We start from the raw sequence: 19,591 nt of genomic DNA, 5'->3' as shown, positions 1-19,591 counted from the left end.
TATTACCCAATTTTCAAACTAAAACACTAGAAATATACAAATTTAAATACACGTAAACCCTAATCACTCAAGCATTTACGGCTACTACTGTTATTAGATGTTTAAGAAGGGTTAAATGAGAACCGGTATGAAACTCGAACCAACCCTACTTCAACCCAAAATCACCTGGTCCAACGCCTCGCACCTGAACAAGAAAAGAGGAAATCCCAATTCTCGCATCCATCTTTCTTGCTTCTCCGATGGCGGCAAAAGAGGAAATCCCACCACGGTACGACATAAACGCAAAGTGGGACGCCTGCCTTGATCTCTCCATCCGCCGGGTGGTGTATTCCTCCTTGGCCGGAGCTGCCGGTGGCCTTGTTTTCTTCAGTGAGTTTTTCCCCCCTTTTTTTCTAAATTTATTGAGCGTAACTGTGAATTTTTGTGCACATTCTACGCGCTTATGTTTTTAAAATGGTGATTGTATTATGTTCTATTTCATTTTATATTGAAATCTGCTATTTTGCGTTGTTGTTTACAACCTCTGTAAGGATGGGCTTTTTTTTAAATCACGGTTAGGAAGCATTAGTAGGCAGATCTAGAAGTACCTGTAAATCACAATGTGATAATTTATGGGGTTTTGTTCGTATCTTTCTTCGGATAATTTTCTCACTTGGAGCGATACTTCGATTATATACCATGAATATTCCTGTATATATCGCTCAGTATGTCCTATCAAAATAAGGATTCTGGTTAATCGATCGTATTATGTTATTGCTTTCCGTTTTGCTTATCTGGTTGGAGTAAAGACACAGATATTTACGGATATGCTTTGGTTTACAGTGTAAAATTGGAAACCGTAATGTCTCGTCAGGGTTTGCTCCCATATGCTTCTGAACCACAATTTCCGTTCAAAGTGGATTACTTGGGTAAATCAACAGATGTAATGACAATAGATATCGCATATTATTTGCAATTTTTAGCGGGTGTTTAAATCAATTAGGATAAGCTCTAAAAGATTTTTCTTTTAGATAATTTTCTCTAGATTTTTTAGTTGTTTAATTTTTTTATGGTTTTTAAGGTTAGATTTTGGCAGTTGAGAGATTTTTTTTAGCTGAAACACAGTTAGTGCATTCATGCTAATAATCAGGGGCCAGTGGTCCTTTGCAAAGGAAGACTATTTGGTTTTGACTGCTGGAGTTAAGACATTTTCAGTAGCAAAGAGGTTCCTACTGCCATGTTAAAACTGGCTTTAATTACAAGGGATAGTGATCCAATTCTATAAATCTAAAATGGATGTGAAGAGATTATCTTATGGATAGTGAGAAAAGCTTTAATCCCTTGAGTTGAATAGGGCTCTAATAAGGTTCTATTGGGAAGTTAGGAAGATGAAGCTCCATTATCCATTATCAGAAAACAGTGGCTGCCTTTTCCCAAACTCCAACTCAGAATTATGATGTGCTCCCCCTCCTCAATATTCTCTCAAGCTAAACTGCAATGAGAGGTCTAATGTGAACCCTGGTCCTGCAGGCATGGGGGGCAGCATTAGAGATCGTCTGGGCCCTACCCTTCTGACTTTCTCAGCTCCCATTGGCTCTTGTGACTGCCGAAACTGACATCTGGGCTTTGCTTCAAGGCTTGAAGCCATTTAGGACTGATTGAAGGTGACTCTTTGATTGTAATGAGGTGGATGAAAGGAGGCCCCACCCCTCCATGGCGTATGTTTAGGATGAAATTAAAGATTTATCCACATTGTTAGATGTATCCTGGCAGCATAGTCTTAGGTCTGCCTCCTGGCCATCATTAGTGGTGGGGGACTCTTTTCCCTTGGCCAGCTAAGAATCTCTTTTCTTCCCTCTTGATGTAATTGGTTATATATTTTCCACAATAAAAGGGTATTAAAAAAAAAAAAACTCTTGAGGTCACTTTGTTTTCTGAGTCAGCTCTGTTCAGCGGAGTTAAGTTTTTCGGATCCTCCTTTCTGCGAGTTTTGTATTCATGATTTCTATGATCTCTTGCGTCTTTATCAAGTGAAACGCCAGGATGGAGCTAAAGGAACTTCCTTTGAATCCAAGCTGATCTACTCTTTGAAGGGAAAAGTTATGGCTTGTGCTTCGCATTCTTAAAGTTGGCCTATGGTTGTAGACCTTTTAGCATTTTTGTTTCTTGAAATGATGCATAACTTTTACTAAAAAAATCAAAGCAATACTAATACAGCACAGGGTACAACCCAAGGATATAACATAGGATAAAAATCTAATACAGCCTTCTCTAGATATCAAGAGAGGCCCTGGAGCAAAGAGAGGCTATGGAGACTCCTGATTTAGCAAGCTTGTCAGCCATTGGGTTGGCAGATCTGGGAATTTTACTCCAAGCAATGTGCCATAAAAAGGACAGATCTGTCTCATGAAAAAATCTTCCTTAGAGCCCTGGGGCAGGATTTTTTTTGCTTCCCCAGCCAATGGCAAGGGCAGAATCTCATTCTAGGATTAAGTGGCCACCGAAGTTTTGATTGAATAGCCTAATGCCTTCCAAAAGAGCTAGGGACTCTGCTTTGTTTGATGAACAGCAACCAGCTGGCCCAGATAAGGCCAGTAAAATCTGGCCAGAACTGCTTCTGAAAACTCCCCTTACACCTGTTAGGCCTGGGTTTCCTAAACAGGAGCCATCAAAGTTTAATTTGATCCAAGCTGATGGGGTGGGGGGAGGGGTTGATATTCTACTACCACCAGAGGTTTGGGGGCACCAAAGAGTATGATTTTCCCCAAAACTTCCTTATGACTGAGCTTGCGAAAGGGGGTAACCCATGCAAGAGTAGGATGCTGTGAATTACCTTTTCTATGACCCCACCAACTGAACAACTTTTTCCTTCGAAAGTTCTGTTATTTCTTTCTATCAAGAGGTGCCTAGGAATTGCTGCCAGGGCTGATTTCCATAGGGCTTTTTCATAGTAGGGCAACAGGCATAAGAACCATTGTTGAATTAGGGGGCTGAGGGAGGTTGGTATGCATAGGTGGATGCCAAATTTTGAGGAGGATGTTTTTAGGTGCAGGCCCACATATGAGTACCTGCTCTAATACCATGTTAAGTTGGGTCCAAGGCCCTATCCCAAAATGACTAGTCAACTTAGGAAACCTTTTTTTTCCAACTAATAAACTCAAGATCTTTGTATTCACTAATCAGTGTGGGACTATTCCTTAACACTCTCCCTCACGTGTAGACCATCTTTTTTTTTGTGGCTCTACAAGTGGATAATTTAGGAGTAGGCAGTAGGTGTAGGCCCTCTTTTGTGGCTCTACAAGTGAATAGTTTTAGGTGTAGGCCTTCTTTTGTGGTTCTACAAGTAGATAGTTTTTAGGTGCAGGCCCACATATGAGTACCTGCTCTGATACCATGTTAAGTTGGGTCCAAGGATATTATGGGATAGGGCCTTGGACCCAACTTAACAATGATGATGATGATGGTGATGATGATGAAATGTCTAGTTGTCAGAAAGGTTCAACTCTTATGTGCCATTTTCAGCACTTATTTGTTTTTCTTCAATATAATTCATATATTCAAAGTTGTTTTATGCTGCTTATAAATTTTGTTTTCTACTTGACCACAACATAAAGTAGATTGTGTCATTACTAAAATTGATATAAGTATGAGGAGGTGCATAGTCTGCATTCTTTCTTATCTTCATTCTTACTGTCCTTCGGAGAAACAAGATCTGAGATATTGTGAGTCCATACCACTTGCTTCTGTTCCTCTTGATATTAAACATGATACAAGAAGATGAGAGAAGTGGCAGAGATAGTATAAACCAGTGCAAGCCTAAGAACATGATGAAGACAAAAAATTTATTGGTAAAGTGCATTATGGAATATCTGTCTTAATTCTATGCTGCTGTCATAGCAGACATGTGATCGATAGGGCATGAACTAACTCTTAAACTTTATATATTTCTGAATTTCATGGCTTTCTTTGCTATTATTTGACTTTGATTTGTGTATGATGAACTTTGATGAGGAGATGCAAGCTGGGACTGAACCAGAGGTGTCATAAGGGGAGGGGGGGGTCAAATTTCCTTTAAAAAAGAGAAATCTAGAGAAATAAGAATAAGTTTAGGCAGTGACTGGCTAATTAAAAAAGTCTCAGTTTTCTCCATCGATGCTAGCGCGATGTTTTCAAAAGTGAAAGCCCGACGACGCAATATTTTGACTTTTTCATAAATATGCCTGCCGTATTTTCTCTATTTGAAACCCTATCATTATAAAATTTTCAGATATTCCACGTCCCTATTGTCTATTTATAACAGAATAGTTATTTGTTTATTTTCTAATTAGTATACAATAGCACAAAGAAAATAAACTTGCTTCTTTGAACAAGACCATCTCGCTACTTTGTTGTCTATTTAGTTAAATCTTCTGTAATTCTTTCGCATAGTCTGGTATTTCTTTCTCAAGAAATATTTTTGCCTGGATTTGATTTTGGCTGGACTTATAGCATCCAGACTTGTGCGTTCAAGTACCGTAGTGAGCATGGTCTACCCAGTGCTGCCTATATAGGAGATTCATATCCGATATGTGGAAGGTTGATGGAATTATTGGGTTGCTACAGATATATGCATGATCACATGAGGGGTTTTGAGTGAGATTTTGGGTTCACCTCTCATGAGGGGAAAGGCAGTAGTAGTGTGCATGTCTTATTAAAAAAAAAAAAAAAGGCAATGCAGTGCTTTGATTTGGTGATGATTCTCCAGGCTGAAATTGGAAAAATGCAGATTGTATCATTGCAACAGAAAAAAATAAAGATGGAAGTGAAGTTACAGATTGTGTGACAAGTATTACATGTTTTTGGTGTTTAACTTTTTGTGATTCGTGACCATGTTTTTCATAATCTTTGTGTTGGCTTCTCAGGGAGTCCAGTGACACGATGGGCATCTGTAGCCTTTGGTGCAGGAGTGGGCATTGGAACGGCTTACACAGAGTGTTCTTACTTATTCAATGAGTCTCCTCCAAAATAGAGGTCAATCCAAGCTTTCAGACTTACCAAATGGCTGATGTTTTATCAGTTTGACCTGGTTCACTCTTGTATTTCTCTGTGAATTGTGCACCATGTTAGCAAAGTTTAGAATATAAAACAAGTGACACCTCGTTTTGGGGCATGAAGACGAAGTATTGCTTGGATTTTTACTGCCAATGGGTGGTGGAAGTCTTTTGTTACCCTTAAAATTACGTTTTGCTCTTATCACTGTGACTGATTGAAAAGAAATCAGATTTTATTATTTTGTGGCATCTCTTTACTGACCCTTATCACAAAAAGAAAAGAAAAAGCTTCTGTTCTTTTTCTCTTGTGAAAAAAAAAGAAAACGGAAACCAGGGCTTCCAAATTGGAATATATAAGTGGATTTGATGTGGTTCTAACGGAAAATATATATGTGGACTTGTTGTTGGAGTCTTTGAGATGGTTTATGTGGAGGTCGTCCCAGGACTCGTAACCAGAGTCGCTCTAAGAAAACTAAAAAACGAAAAGAAATTGCTTTGTAAAATTACCAGTGACATCTTTTACTTGTATTTTATGTGAAATTCTGATCAACTGAGCCAATGCCAAAGAGAATAATGTCATCGGAAAACTGAGGAACTCGAATATCCATCCTCTCCCAACGAAAAAAAATCGCTAGCAAAAGTCTTATTTCTTCATCACGCAGAGCATCCTACTTAGATATGTTTACTCTGTTTCTGTAGTTTAAGTTCTTCCCACATTTTCATTTTAACGCTTCCTCTCCCTACCTACGGTCGGGTTCTGCCGCGTGGTAAATCGCTGAGAGATGCAATTTCAGGTAGGCCGACACCACTCTAAGTTCTCTATTTCACGCTTCCAGAATTTGCTCCTCGATGCTGCTCGAGAACCCAAATTGAGAAACACAAAAATCATGGAGAAAACACTTCTGAACTGCATGGGTCTCGTCTCTGATCTCAAGGAGGACCAAGTGCCAGACTCATTAGCCTATGCTCCAGTTTTCCAGATTTTAACAGGCACCAACGCCCTCAAACCAGGCCAGCAGCTCCATGCTCACCTGACACTCCGTGGGCTCTATCCAGATGCCTACCTTGGTGCGAAGATTATTGCAATGTACGCCAGCTGTGGGGATCTCCAGTCTGCCCAACGAGTTTTTGATAACATCTCAATCCACAATTCTCTCACTTTTAACGCTCTTATACGCGGGTATTCGCAATACGGATACCCGCATACCACTCTTCAACTTCTCCACCAAATGCACGGGCAAAACACTCCGCTCGACAATTTTACTTTTCCTTTTGCGCTAAAGGCATGTTCCGAATTATCAGCTATCTGGACCGGGAAATGTCTTCACTCGCGGAGTTTACAGACTGGTTTAGAATTTGATATATATGTTGGTACTTCATTAGTTGACATGTATGTGAAATGTGGTGAAATCAGCTATGCAAGGCGACTGTTTGATGTAATGCCTATACGGGACGTCTCATCCTGGAATGCTTTGATCGGTGGGTACATGAAACATGGGGAAATATCCATGGCTGAAGAACTTTTTGGAAGGAATTCTAACAAAAATATCATTTCTTGGACTGCTATGATTTCTGGATACACTCAAAATGGGCTCGGTAATAAGGCTTTAGCTTTGTTCGATGAGATGGTAAAGGTTGATTCAGAGGCAAAGCCTAACTGGGTAACAGTTGTCAGTGTCCTTCCTGCTTGTGCTCATTTTTCAGCTCTCGAACAAGGTGTTCGAATTCATAATTATGTGAAAAGTGTTGGGTTCGATAAGAATTCTTTGGTTCAAACAGCACTTGCAGCAATGTATGCTAAATGTGGAAGTCTAAGTGATGCTCGTAGGTGTTTTGACCAAATACGTGAAATTGATAAGGGTGTAATTGCCTGGAATACAATGATTACTGCGTATGCTTCTCATGGGAGGGGACAAGAAGCTATCAAGACCTTTGAGAACATGGTAAGAGCCAGATTGAGACCTGATGAGTTCACTTTCACAGCACTCTTATCTGGTTGTAGCCATTCTGGTTTGGTCGATCAAGGCTTATGGTACTTTGAGCAGATGACAAGTACACATAACGTGAAGCCAAGAATGGAGCATTATGCATGTGTTGTTGATCTATTGGGTCGAGCAGGGCGGCTGGTTGACGCAAAGCAGCTCATTGAAGGGATGGAAATTCATCCTGGCCCTAGCATTTGGGGTGCCTTATTGTCTGCATGTAAAACTCATAAGAATTTGGAGATTGCTGAAATAGCTGCGAGGCAGTTGTTTGTATCAGAACCTGAGAACAGTGGCAATTATGTCTTGCTTTCAAACATGTATGCAGAAGTTGGAAAGTGGGACGAGGTGAACAAGTTAAGAGCCCTCCTTAAGGATCAAGGTTTAAAGAAGAACCCAGGCTGTAGCTGGACTGAGATTAATGGAAAATCTCATGTGTTTTATGGAGGAGACATGTCTCATCCACAGGCAAGGGAGATATATATGTTGTTGGATGATCTGCCAAAGAAGATCAAGGAGGCAGGATATATACCTGATACAAGCTTTGTATTGCATGATGTCAGTGAAGAAGAGAAAGAGTACTATCTTAATGCCCATAGTGAGAAGCTTGCAATTGCTTTTGGACTTCTCAACACTAGTCCTGGAACAGTGCTTCGTGTTACAAAGAACCTTCGTATTTGTGGTGATTGTCACACTGCTACAAAGTTTATATCAAGAATATATGCCCGTGAAATTATTGTTAGGGATTTGAATCGTTTCCACCACTTCAAAGATGGCTTTTGTTCCTGCGGTGATTATTGGTAATTAATGCAGCAAGAGCTTAGGACTGGCTGGCTTTCCTCAACTGACTCTATGTGGCAGACCTACTAGTTATTCACAATGAGTGAACACATCCTCCTGAGTATGTTGATTAGGGCCTTTATGGAGCAAGCCTTTATCTTCTTACAAGGATTTGGTAAGGTTTCATAATGACCTGAACCAATGGTTTATTGTTGAATTTCTCATTCTGATTTAATCTTCTTACGTGGATTTGGTATTCATAATCATCGGAATTGATGCTTTATTACTGAATTTCTGATTCTAATTTAATGATCATATTTATTGGAAGTATCTTCATTAAAATGAAGATTTGTAAAACGTCCTCTATGCCCTATCCATGATTGTCTTCTCCTAATTAAATCATGTCCAAAGTCACTGCTGTCACTGAGATGTATTTTCATAAAATTTAGAAACTAGATATTGGTGGTCTATACATGATTACCTTCAGTAGAAGTTGGGCTGGTTTCCTACAAAATAGCTAGTCATAATTAAGAAGCCTCTTTACAACAAATAAATGTATAACCTTTCCAAGACTAATCCAGTGTGAGACTAAATTCTGACAATAACTTCTCTCACTTGGAAACAATTAACCTGTGATGTGGATTACATGTACAACTACAGGATGGTAGTACTTTATATCCACCAATGCCTACTAAAATTGAAGATTATTTACTGCACAAGGACCAATGTATGCCGATGATATGGGTACAAGTAATGGAAAAAATCTGTATTGGATAAGTTGCACTTCCATTTGTAGGTCAAACAGAGATTTAGCAAGTTTGCACTTCCACTGGTTCAACATAGCAAGAATAGCAGCTTCTATAGTCTGAGTTTTGATAAATCCAACCAAATTAAGATGAATGAGGATTAGAGTAAAAGAGAACAACTTAAGTGCAAATAACCAAGAGCAAATGAGTGGGGAAACCCACTTGAGGGATTTTAATACCTGGAACCTATCTCCCAAACCTCTAACTGTCTTAACTCGATCTCTGTTTGTTATAAGTATGTCCTTTTGCAACTTGATGGATTTGGGACTTGTTATTAACTAATGGGAAAAGAGTGAAGAAAATTTGACAACCTTAACCACTGAAATATTCTTCTGCGTAAGGAGTTAAGGTTTCAAACTACTTTCAGCCAAATATGAGCCCAATTAATTCAAGATCCCTTTTCTTGTGCTGAATCACACATTAAAATAACTGCCTCCATCCTACCCAAGAATCTTCAATTGTGCATGACCTAAGTTTCCTGACATTAAAGAAAACAAGGGTCCATTAAAATCATCTCCAAAATTGACCTCAGATCCATTTCAAATGGCTAGACATTTAGGAAACATATTGCCCAAATTCAGCACCTATATAATCCCAAGTGTATTTTAGAGAAAATGGCCTAGGAGCTTGTTCAGACATTCACTTTTGAGTTCAGTATGAAGATGAATCATCATTAGTTCATATGTGTGAGATTTACTTCCTTTTTTAGGCATTCCGATCATGTTCTATCTTTTTTATGGATAATGTATTTTGTTTAATGCATAGATGTCAAATTATCTAATATAAGCATCTGACTTTGTTTAAATTCCATCACGTTGCTTGGGTATAGGTTACTGAAGAAAAATATGGACCCCTTTTTCCAGGGATAAAATGATGGGACTTTGATGTTCTAAAGCCCAGCTTCCAGACTGTGAAGACTTTGGAGGTAAGTAGTCACTCACTGTCGCCAGTCACGTCTTGTGTTATCCTATAAATTCTCACAATTATTTAGCGAGATTGTGTAAGTTGAAATTTGGTATTATTCAGGATATAAAAGGAAAAGGAAGAGCAGAAAATTCAACCAGTTTCTGCGTGTAAGATAAACTTGTATTAGTATTTATCCTTATTACTGGTTCTTATTGTCTTTTTATACAGTTTGCTTACACCTGAAGTCACTTTTATATTTCCATTTACACATTCAATAATTTTAAACTAAATGATAGAGATAGTGTCTCATATCTGGGCTATAATGCCATTTAACAGAACAGAAATCAAGAGGCTACACCTCTCTAATGTTGACTTTTATGATTTTTGTCTTGGTACATATCAACTGTAACACTATTTCTCGAAATTTTTCTACTAATAATTCTTTCAGCTTGACAAAACCAGTTGTGAAGAGTAGCTTAGGGTCAAGTTGCTTTATGCAAACATGGAGAAACAACCAGTGTGTTTGATCCTCAGTGACTCCAAAAGTGAACATTCCATGATCAAGCTAATGCATTTGTTCTTTCTTGCTGAGATAATGCATGAAACAACCCTTATTCGATACTCAGTGACTCCAATTGTAAACTTTCCGTGACAAAGCTAATGCATTTGCTCTTTCTTGCTGAGATCATGAGTTAACTTTTTCCTTTTCTTTTCATTTTTTTATCTTTTTCTTTCTTGTTTCATATGTTAGCCTTGATATAAACTTTCGGTTCTGTTGATAAAATTCTTATCATTTTCAACAAGATAAATGCATAACAGTTTCTCTTTGAATTAAGATATGAGATCAGGTCTGCCTTCTAGTCAAAACATACACTGAGTGACATCTCTTTGCAGATTTTGTCTGCATGGTTAATCTGCTCCATCTTGTGGGTGCATCCAACATCAAAGCTAGTGGAGGCAAAGATCAACATGAGCAAGTACGAAATGAAAAAGGGTTGTCCTCGTAGTGGTTTCTTTGATTTTCTCATAGATCTCTTTTTCACACTTGAGGAAGAAAGCTATACTATATTCCATTGTTCTCAGCAGGTTGAACAAATTCTTCCTCTGAGCAGTCAAGAAATTCATATCAACTGCAAATGAAAACTGAGTTCGATATAGCTGCTACAACTTCCTATTTTCAACGATTGTTAGAGGGAGATGAAGAAGAAACATACACTTCTGGTACTGTGGTCTTGTTTTCTATAATACCAAGAGATGATAGTATGCATCAGCTGTGCCAGAGTGCCCAATAAAGTTTCTATAGTTCCCATGGATGCTTCTTTCACAATCTCCATGTATATATTGCCGCTTGTTTTAGTTTTCAATTGTGACAAGTGAATTCATTAGCTTCTTTGCCCCTCTTCAAGTACATAAATAGGGAAGGACCCTTCCTGTCTCTGTTCGCAAGCAGGGATGGCGCTAGCTCCTTACCTGGCCTCCTGCAAATATAAAAGGTTGGCCTCTCATTGCATAATTTAAAGGTCAATGACGGGGCCTTTTTAACATAGTTTATTCTTTTCCTTCCTTTTTAGGCAGAAGGCGGCTCTGCTCTTTGTCCAGATACAAATTTTTTGCACTGCTCACCTATTTATTTTGAGAGAAAGAAGCTCGGTAGCTTTGAGTAATTAAGCAGAAGCGAATTCAGTTGATCAATTAATTTACTTGTCACCGCCCTGAGAAGAATGCCCCGAAATGGCATCCTTTACCGACTGAGCCGCGCCGGTAACGGCGTTTTTGCCGGACTCAGCAGCGTGCACGGCCATCACAGTCGCCTTAGCCATTATCCCATCGGCAGCAACACCAGTTTCCGATGGCTCAGACTCGTGCACTACCTCCACGGCAGTCGGTTTCGCTTCCTCTTTACAGGCCGATACTCACCGCGCCCACTGCCCTCCCCGTTGTGTCTGCGTTACTCCTCCCGCCGCCGCCCTGCAAATTAAGAAGCATTTTACATCATGAGCTCCATGTAAATAGCGTAGGCGCCATAGGAAGCGAGTTCGTAAGGTTCCCAGAAGAGATTTTACTTGTGTGAATGGACTGGATGCCATTAAACTACTCCGGACTCTTGACGAATATTTGGAAGAAGCTGAAGATGGGAAAATTCAGATCGTTAGAGAAAGAAAACGAAGAGGAGATTGGAGTAATGAATAGTTTTGGAGAAGCAACACTCAAGCCACGAGAAAGATAAGAAAGCAAACAAACATACCAAGCTGTTTGTTGATGATCGTCATGTCAGGAATTCGTTTATTGCTGTCATCATATCCTTCGCCATAAAACTCCTTGGAGCTTACATCAACTGTGGGTACCTCCAATTATGGCTCACCACTTACTATTGAGTACACCTGAAGGACAAGACAGCACCAACCGTCACGACAGGAAACAAACAATTTATACAGCTCAAGCTTGATTCAATCAACATTCCCTCACTGACCTGAGCAAGTTTGCTTCACTGTAACTTCATTGTTTGGATTTCCCACATTAAAAATGTGACCATTAGCCCTGGCGGGATTTTCCTGAAGAGGATCATTGATGGTGAGTCTAGCACTGTTGTAAGTTGTGATGCTAAATAACACTTCTAGGTTTTGTTTGGCACTTACAATCATCAATAATACAGCTTCAATGGCATCTTTGACGTAAACAAAGGTGTTTTGGGTCTGCCCACCATCCACAAGCTTGAGGGGATTGCTTCGGAGGAGATTCTGCCGCAGAAAAAGAAATTTGGCAGAAGAAGTCATATGTGACACTCAAAAACTTCAGTTTTGGAGCTTGATGTACTCACATTACTAAAGCATGCCAGAAGAGAAAACCTGAAAATCCAGAGTATAAAACATTATTGCATATGTGAGGAGTAAGAACATAAACATATTTCATATAAAACATTAAGAGAGACCTCCATTTTAAATCAACCGCAAAGCAGAAGTTACTTTTTTGTTTTCTTTTTAATCTTCAAAGAACCTACTAATAAGAGAAAAAAGAAAAGAGATGCAGAAGAGAAAACCTGAAAATCCAGAGTATAAACCTGAAATCATAATAACATAAATTCATTTGCACAAACAAAGTCATGTGAGGAGTCTATACAAGAAGCAAGCTAAATGATACTGTTTGTTCAACATCGTTTATCACCAAATATAGATGGTGGAGACCTCAACCACCTCGCTACAATTGGAAGCAATTGCCTGTTCTTCAAAAAGCACTTACACTGATGCAGTCCCATTAAAAACAGAGTGTTCTTAGAACGACAAATAAATCACGAAGTTATTAAAGAGAAAAAGTGAACTATAAAAGCACGGAAGAAAATCTACAAAAAAAAAAAAAAAAAACAGTCCAGAAACCTCACCACAGGCAATGCATCGATAAAGTTGCTGTAAATGGTGTCGAGGGGACGTGCGTTGTAATCAGCAGGGGTGCAGATAGCCGCCAAATTAATGATCTACGAAAATAAGGTGAGAGCCACCATTCATAACAACAGAGACACAGGTAAAAAACAAAATGCATTTTCAAAATTGCAAAAGTTGAAGCAAGAAACACTGTAAAAAACATACCAGGTCTGCCATCTTGATAAGGCCTTCAAGGCGGGAGTCATGCCTGATGTTAACACGGTGAAACTGGATTCGATCGGCCCAGGGAAGACCGGCGGGCTCCAAAAGATGCTTAATCTTGTCATTATACACATCGACAGCGAGGATCTTGTGATTCGGAGAGGATCTTCTCACAGAGGTGGGATCCATTGAAGTTTCCTTAAAAAGGCCCTTAATTAAAACTAAAATATATGAGTTTATATCCCCATTTTTTTATTATTCTTTGTCTCCTCTATTATTTATTAATTCCCCTTATTTTTCTCTTTTCTTATATTATGCTTGATTTTGTTAGATTTTAGATAACTAAGTGAGAAGTTAGTGAGACGATGACATTTTACATTGTTGAAGAGAAGATATGGAACACTCTTACATGACTCTCACAGAGCCAAAATTAATTTGGTGGAGTCTTACAAGAGTCTCACAGGAGAAGGTCTCACAGATTACTTTCCTCTATTATAAATAGGAGCTCATGTACACAGATTACAACAAGTCAATGACATTTTTTTTTCCAGAAATTCAACATAATATCAAAGCAGGTTCTATGAGTTGATTGGGTCAACCCACAATGATAATTTGATATTTTTTTATCTATCATCTTTAGTAATTTAAGTTCGTATTTATCTTTCTTTTTTTTCTCTTTTAGTTCTAATACCCGTTGTTTTCTTGGCATTCGAACCTCTGTACTGAACTTTTAATATTTCAAATTATATATTAACGGAAAGATATTTGAGTCTACTTTCCAACTCAAAACGTATTTTGGAAATTGGAATTATCTAAAAAGATAAATCAATATTTGAAACAGTAAAGGTCAGACTATAAGAGAGTTTTGATCAATAGCAGAAAACATCAAATTTTGAGCCGTCTTATGCCATCAATTTCTTACATATTCAACTAATTCTCAATCTGATTTTTTTAGAGGGAGATATCGATCCTGGAAGAGTCAATGGTCATGTTGACTAAAGAAAAAAGAGTACTCAATTCGGCCAAATGACAAATTCCCGAAATATATCAGCTTCTTTACCTCAAAAGAAATATATTTTATGAAGAAAAGGTATACTTGGATGAAAAGTATTGAAATCTAGTTTCAAAAGGAGAAAATTTCATGACAATCTGATCTATATTTAAATAAGATGATCTCTCTAGTTATATTTAAGTAAGAGCCTGTTAAAAAATGTTTAAGCCCTAAAGTTGAGCTAGTTTTCTCTTCAACACTCCAGTTTGAGGGAGAGTGTTGAAGAAAAAATATAACAGGCTCTTACATGACTTTCACAATAAAAAGTATCACATAAAGGTGTAAATAATAACTGATATAATCAAATTACAACAAGTCAATAAAGTTTTTCTCTTTTCCAAAAATTTAACATACATATTTACTCTTGCACGCTCTAACATGGCTCTTTTATTATAAATACCGATATTTTGGTAAAATAACATAATTTCGAGCTGAGTCAAGAGCCAAAGAGCCATATGGTGAGACCCACGTTATTTTGTCTCCAACGAATCCCTCCACAAAATTAGTCAACAAGGGTGGGTAATAGTCATGGTTTCCAACTCATCATGTGCAGCAGCTCATGGAAATTACAACTTTTAAGCATGTGGTCTTGGATTATATAAATAATATAATCAAAGTGACGATCATGAAATATTTCATGTTACTTTTGACCAAATTAACGCCCACCGGGCCTTCTACCGTACGCTTGATTGCAGACGGAGATGGGTTTCTGGGCGCCTGCGCACAGCTGCAGTCTGCTCGGGCAGTTTTCCAGGCAGTTGTCCCCGAAACTCCCCGAAACGACTCTGCCCCCGGTGAATCCGTCTGGGATTCGTCCCTTCAAGTAATTCCCGTCCAGAAACAATCGCTTCAGCGAGCCTTTTTTCCCGAATTCCGACGGGATTATCCCTTGCAGTCGGTTGTATCTCAGGGACAGAGCCGAGAGGTACGGGAACGAGGCGAGTGCCACTGGAATGGATCCCTCCAGCTGGTTGAATCCCACATCGAAGGCTACGATCTGGGACTCCGTCCGCGATGGGTTGGGGATATCGACTCGAGTGAGGCTGTTGTTGGCCAGGTCGATTTGCTGCACGGAAGGGAGCTGGAAGAACCAGGAGTCGAGCATTCCAGCGAGCTTGTTTCCGGCGAGCTCCACAACTTCGAGCTCGTTGAGGCCCAGGAAAGAGGACTGGAGAAGAGGACCCGAGAGGGAATTTTCCTTGATGGCAAGCTCGGTGACGTGCGGGGGTAGAACGGGAATGCCGCCCACGAGCTTGTTGAAGCTGAGGTCAAGCCTTCTCAAACTGGTCATGTAGCGGACACTATTGGGGATGAACCCAGTGAAGGCATTACGGGAAAGATCAAGCACCTTAAGGGATTTGAGACCGGAAATTGATGCCGGAATACGACCGGACAGAGAATTGGATCTGAGCGCGAGGGTCTCCATCTGGGGAAGAGCGAACAAGGAAGTAGGAATTTCGCCGTGAAAGGAGTTATCAGAGAGATCCAAGTGAACAAGGGATGTGAGGCTAGCAAGGGAGGGTGAGATAGGGCCGACGTAGCCGATGGGATCGAGAACGAGAGCAATGACACGGTGTCCCGCACCAACGACAGAGCAAGTAATACCGCAGGTGAAATGGGTTCGGGGGGAGGGATTGCAGGGGTCAGCAGAGAAGTTCCAAGAGGCAAGGCAGGACCAGGGAGGGATCGAAGAAACGGAGATGGCGGACTTGAAGGTGAGGAGAGCAGAGACGTCAGAGGGGTGAGTGAGCGGAGTAGCAAAACGGAAAAAGACGCCGGAGAGGAGGAGAAGGAGGCTGGCAGCGGGGGCGGAAGCTGCCATGGTGGGTAGGGGAGAGAAGAAACTAAGAAGGGTTTTGGAATTTATGAATTATGATACGGAAGTCGGCAGTCGGCAGCGGGTTTTGACTGCTGCGGATCAAAATATAGATTTTACTGTTAATGTATGTCATGAGCCTATATTATGCTTTAGCATTGGCCGACAATATTCGAAAGTAGACTGCTTTGCCCAATCAACATAGCCTTCAATGTCAATATGCCTACAGAAATTTGATGGAGACCCCCATATGAACCATCCGGATTATGCTGCACAGAAAGACTCATATACAGTGATCGTTATAACAAATGCTTGATACTAAAACAGTAAACTTGAATTGGATGAAAATACTCAGTACTTGAACTAGAATTAATGAGTTTGTTGATTCAACTATTTTTCTTTTTTCTCTTTGTATGATTCAGTTATTTTCTTAAGAAGCCATACTTCAAGTAGTCGTTAATGTTCATTTATGTCTATGTTCAAGTTCAATCAAGCAGTCTGGTTTCCTTGACAGAGTAGCAGACAGATTGCCCTGGATAATAAATTCACACTTACAGAATAACACACAAAGCCATCTGCAGTAGGATCTTCTGGTTTCCTTGTCTGTCTATATGCCCTCTCTCGTTTGGGTCTATTCACACCTGCAAAAAATAAATATGTCGAGACATCCTCCTATGGAAAAAAATCACTGGCGACAATTAAAACATCTCTCCTTCGGCTCCCTCGGTGTTGCATCTCGGCATTTATGAATGTACCTTCAGAACTTGTAAATGTAGGAATTCAGGCAAAGCACCCTTTACAGTATTCGTTCGATGTGGTCCTTCTCTCTCCAAAGAGAAGATTTCTGTTTTGACACTCAGATTGAAGATGAACTAATTTATGTAATTGCTATGGGCTGGATCATGTGAATAAAACTGGAGCCGCCTACCTTCTTCACATTGTCTTTGAGCATGGATTTTCTCATCTGCTCGACGTCTTCCCATTTGCTCCTCAGAGCATACAAATCTGATATTAATGTATATACTCCTCCATCTCTGTCTGGTTTGGCCAACAGCATGACAGGTTTCAGCGCTCTGTCCACCATATCAAATCGTCCATGTGTCTTACATGCTGCTAAGAAAGAGCTCCAAACAACAATGTTTGGTTCAAGTTTCATCGTTTCAATGAACTCATAAGCCTCATCCAGTAATCCTGCCCTCCCTAACAAATCCACCATGCACCCATAATGTTGAATCCTAGGTTCTAATCCGTAATCTGCAATCATACTGATGAAATTCTTACGACCCAAGTCTACCAAACCTGTATACTTACAAGCATTCAAAATCCCTGTAAAAGTGATCTCATTAGGTTGCACATTGGCTTCTTTCATCTTCTCAAACATAGAAAGAGCCCGGTGCCCATAACCGTGCAAAGCTAACCCACAAATCATGGCACTCCAAGTCATCACATTCCTCTCTTTCATCGTTTTAAAAATCTGCATTGCATACTGCAGGAACCCAGACTTGGTATACATATCAACCAGAGCTGTACCAAGGGCAACATTTAGCGGCCACCCGTTCTTCTGCACGTAGGCATGTATTGATTTCCCCAACAGCCCAGCCAGACCTCTCCGAGTACATTCAGAAAGGAGTGTCATTAGGCTCATTTCATCAGGCATCAGCATCTCATGACTCACCATTTGACGAAAGAGAGCAAGCCCTTGGCTATAGTTGCCATTGTCCATGTAGCCCGCAATCATGGCTGACCAAGACGAAAGATCCCTTGTAAGCATAAAATCGAAGACCTCGCGTGCTCTTTCAACTTTTCCAGACTTGGAGTATGCAGTGATCATGGTATTCCACGTAACAACGTTTCTTTCAGGCATTTCATCAAACAAGTGAACCGCAGCATCCAATGAGGAATAAACGTAGCTACCTAGCAGTGCAGTCCCGACATATAGATGAGAATTCAGCCCATTCTTGCACAGGTGAGCGTGGAGTTGGCAGACGGTAGAAGGGTCGGAGAGACGAGAACTTGCCTTGAGAGCGAATAAGGCAGAGTAACTGTCGACAGAAACGCCGTTCCGTAGCATTTGACGGTAGAGATGGAAGGCATCCTGAGGAGACGAAGCATTTCTGATTGCGCTAAAGGAAATGGAAGCAGAAGCGAAGGAGATTCCCCTCAAGTGTTGATGACATTCGAGTCTAAGGTGGCGGGCGAGGGAGACCACCATGGAAGCGAGGCGACGAAACCTGTTGATCCACTTCCAGGAACAAAATAGGCCCAGACACTAAAATCAACTGATTCAGGCCCATAGAGTTTTGAATCCATGAAAACTAGTAATATAGATAAAATCGTAGAACAACATGAAATTGGGTAAAATAGGATGACATTATAATAAATAGGACAAATCTCCGATAAGAGGTGGCATGACTTTGTAATTAATCAAAATAATGATGTATGTCTTCTTATGTCTTTTTTCTTAAAAGGTGTAATCGTAAGGGTATTCTTGATATTATATTCATCACACTTCGACTATAAATAGAGGCACGGGGGCATGGTTAGAGCATTCGGCTTTAGCCTCTCTTCTTTCAATTCTAATCTTGCTTCTTTCCTTCCCTACCTTTCGCCTACTGATTTACGATTCCTCCTTTATCATCTTTCATCTCTTCTCTTCTTTCTCTTCCTTTGTCTTCTAACCCTTTTGTAAGAACTATGAACGGCCCTAGACATCAACAGTTACTTTATTCAAACTCCGTTTAGAAAGGCAAAAATTATTTTCCAAATCCGAATAATCGGTCTCAACAAGTGGATGGTAGAAGTGTAATAATGAAAACTATTTTTTTTAGAGGTATATGCAAAATTAAAAGAATTTAAAACTCTTCATTAAGATTATAAGGATGATTTTGAATCAAGCCAAAAATCTTCATCTAACTCTACAACACCAACTCATAGGGCCAAGTCAAGTTAGCCAAAAAGTCCAGTTTACTTGCTTTCATGGGAACTTCATTAGTCCACACGCAGAGGTTGAGTGACCATGATTGAGATATAAAATGGCTTGGTCTTTGACCTTAGAATATAAATTGAAAGTCTGAAATTATTTACTTGGACACTTGATTATGCTGTCCATTTGCTTCCACTGGTCTTTAAAAGCTATAAATCATAAGGGAAAGGCAACCACGATGAAGAAAGTCTTCAAGAACTTGGGTTCATTCTAAGACTCTCTTTTTTTACATACTCTTATAGATAACCAAGTCAATTTAGGACATTGAAGTGGATTAAGATTCACTCAAATTTGTGGAATAAAACTGTTATGAAGAGCTAGTTATACCGTAAAACCCTGCGTCGGACACGCTTAGAGAACGATGTCTTCGACTAAGATCAAATGGCCGCCTTCATTTGGTTAATTAAACACTAAACTAGTGGTTACCCTTTGAAATACATATTTGTTGTGAAATTGTAGAACAGAAAGACTGGTTTAAGTAACCAAGACAGTGACACTGAAAGAGATACTTAAGACATAATGAAAGCTCCTCTCGAAGTTGGATAGTTAAAAGTAAAAAAGCTCCTAACCTGTCGAAACTTAGAAGAAGATTCATAGACTAAGAATGGGTGGCATCAATGAGATGAATAGGTGAAAGGATGAAAAAAAATGACTAGATGATCATTTTTTTTGTTTTTTTT

The 19,591-nt window shown here is 39.6% G+C and overlaps 5 protein-coding genes across 7 annotated transcripts; 2 read left to right on the top strand and 3 right to left on the bottom strand.

Moving 5' to 3' along the window:
• The first annotated feature begins 150 nt into the window (after positions 1-150).
• On the top strand, positions 151-5,258 carry LOC137952171 (MICOS complex subunit MIC10-like). The gene is made up of 2 exons (XM_068799242.1): positions 151-369; positions 4,881-5,258. Exons 1-2 carry the CDS (start codon positions 240-242, stop codon positions 4,985-4,987), a joined length of 237 nt encoding a protein of 78 aa, XP_068655343.1. The 5' UTR covers positions 151-239; the 3' UTR covers positions 4,988-5,258.
• A 452-nt stretch (positions 5,259-5,710) lies between these two features.
• On the top strand, positions 5,711-11,114 carry LOC137952036 (pentatricopeptide repeat-containing protein At5g66520-like). 3 transcript variants are annotated; one of them, XM_068799099.1, is made up of 5 exons: positions 5,711-7,946; positions 9,407-9,502; positions 10,378-10,460; positions 10,570-10,976; positions 11,055-11,114. In XM_068799099.1, the coding sequence occupies exon 1, from the start codon at positions 5,792-5,794 to the stop codon at positions 7,793-7,795; it is 2,004 nt and encodes a 667-aa protein (XP_068655200.1). In that variant the 5' UTR covers positions 5,711-5,791; the 3' UTR covers positions 7,796-7,946; positions 9,407-9,502; positions 10,378-10,460; positions 10,570-10,976; positions 11,055-11,114. The 3 variants fall into 3 exon arrangements, with proteins under 3 accessions (XP_068655200.1, XP_068655199.1, XP_068655198.1); XM_068799098.1 differs by adding an exon at positions 9,604-9,650 and having other exon boundaries at positions 10,378-10,976; XM_068799097.1 differs by having other exon boundaries at positions 10,378-10,976.
• Positions 11,115-11,382: 268 nt separating this feature from the next.
• Positions 11,383-13,250, bottom strand: LOC137951238 (UDP-D-apiose/UDP-D-xylose synthase 2-like). The gene is made up of 8 exons (XM_068797825.1): positions 13,065-13,250; positions 12,860-12,952; positions 12,521-12,541; positions 12,120-12,221; positions 11,954-12,035; positions 11,729-11,818; positions 11,547-11,608; positions 11,383-11,451 (listed from the first exon to the last, which is right to left on the bottom strand). Exons 1-8 carry the CDS (start codon positions 13,248-13,250, stop codon positions 11,383-11,385), a joined length of 705 nt encoding a protein of 234 aa, XP_068653926.1.
• A 1,185-nt stretch (positions 13,251-14,435) lies between these two features.
• Positions 14,436-16,217, bottom strand: LOC137951714 (DNA damage-repair/toleration protein DRT100). Its single transcript, XM_068798577.1, has one exon. It carries the CDS (start codon positions 15,932-15,934, stop codon positions 14,768-14,770), a length of 1,167 nt encoding a protein of 388 aa, XP_068654678.1. The 5' UTR covers positions 15,935-16,217; the 3' UTR covers positions 14,436-14,767.
• Positions 16,218-16,335: 118 nt separating this feature from the next.
• On the bottom strand, positions 16,336-18,053 carry LOC137952289 (pentatricopeptide repeat-containing protein At2g20540-like). Its single transcript, XM_068799409.1, has one exon. The coding sequence runs from the start codon at positions 17,997-17,999 to the stop codon at positions 16,806-16,808; it is 1,194 nt and encodes a 397-aa protein (XP_068655510.1). The 5' UTR covers positions 18,000-18,053; the 3' UTR covers positions 16,336-16,805.
• Positions 18,054-19,591: the final 1,538 nt, after the last annotated feature.

Source organism: Aristolochia californica, unplaced genomic scaffold (assembly GCF_029961685.1).
Source record: "Aristolochia californica isolate CCGP_79_NKW_82.1479 unplaced genomic scaffold, dmAriCali1.0.hap1 SCAF_15, whole genome shotgun sequence".
Lineage (NCBI taxonomy): Eukaryota > Viridiplantae > Streptophyta > Magnoliopsida > Piperales > Aristolochiaceae > Aristolochia > Aristolochia californica.
Note: the sequence above shows the minus strand (reverse complement) of the source record. Positions and strands in the feature narration are given on the sequence as shown.

Bases quoted from the DNA above. Each gene is read 5' to 3' on its own strand.
- LOC137951714 (XM_068798577.1), bottom strand. From the start codon at position 15,934: ATGGCAGCTTCCGCCCCCGCTGCCAGCCTCCTTCTCCTCCTCTCCGGC.
- LOC137951238 (XM_068797825.1), bottom strand. From the start codon at position 13,250: ATGGATCCCACCTCTGTGAGAAGATCCTCTCCGAATCACAAGATCCTC. The intron at 12,036-12,119 runs GTAAGTGCCAAA...GATCCTCTTCAG, and splicing joins AAGCTGTATTATTGATGATT to GAAAATCCCGCCAGGGCTAA. The intron at 11,819-11,953 runs GTCAGTGAGGGA...AGGTACCCACAG, and splicing joins AGTGAAGCAAACTTGCTCAG to TTGATGTAAGCTCCAAGGAG.
- LOC137952289 (XM_068799409.1), bottom strand. From the start codon at position 17,999: ATGCTACGGAACGGCGTTTCTGTCGACAGTTACTCTGCCTTATTCGCT.
- LOC137952171 (XM_068799242.1), top strand. From the start codon at position 240: ATGGCGGCAAAAGAGGAAATCCCACCACGGTACGACATAAACGCAAAG. The intron at 370-4,880 runs GTGAGTTTTTCC...TTGGCTTCTCAG, and splicing joins CGGTGGCCTTGTTTTCTTCA to GGAGTCCAGTGACACGATGG.
- LOC137952036 (XM_068799099.1), top strand. From the start codon at position 5,792: ATGCAATTTCAGGTAGGCCGACACCACTCTAAGTTCTCTATTTCACGC.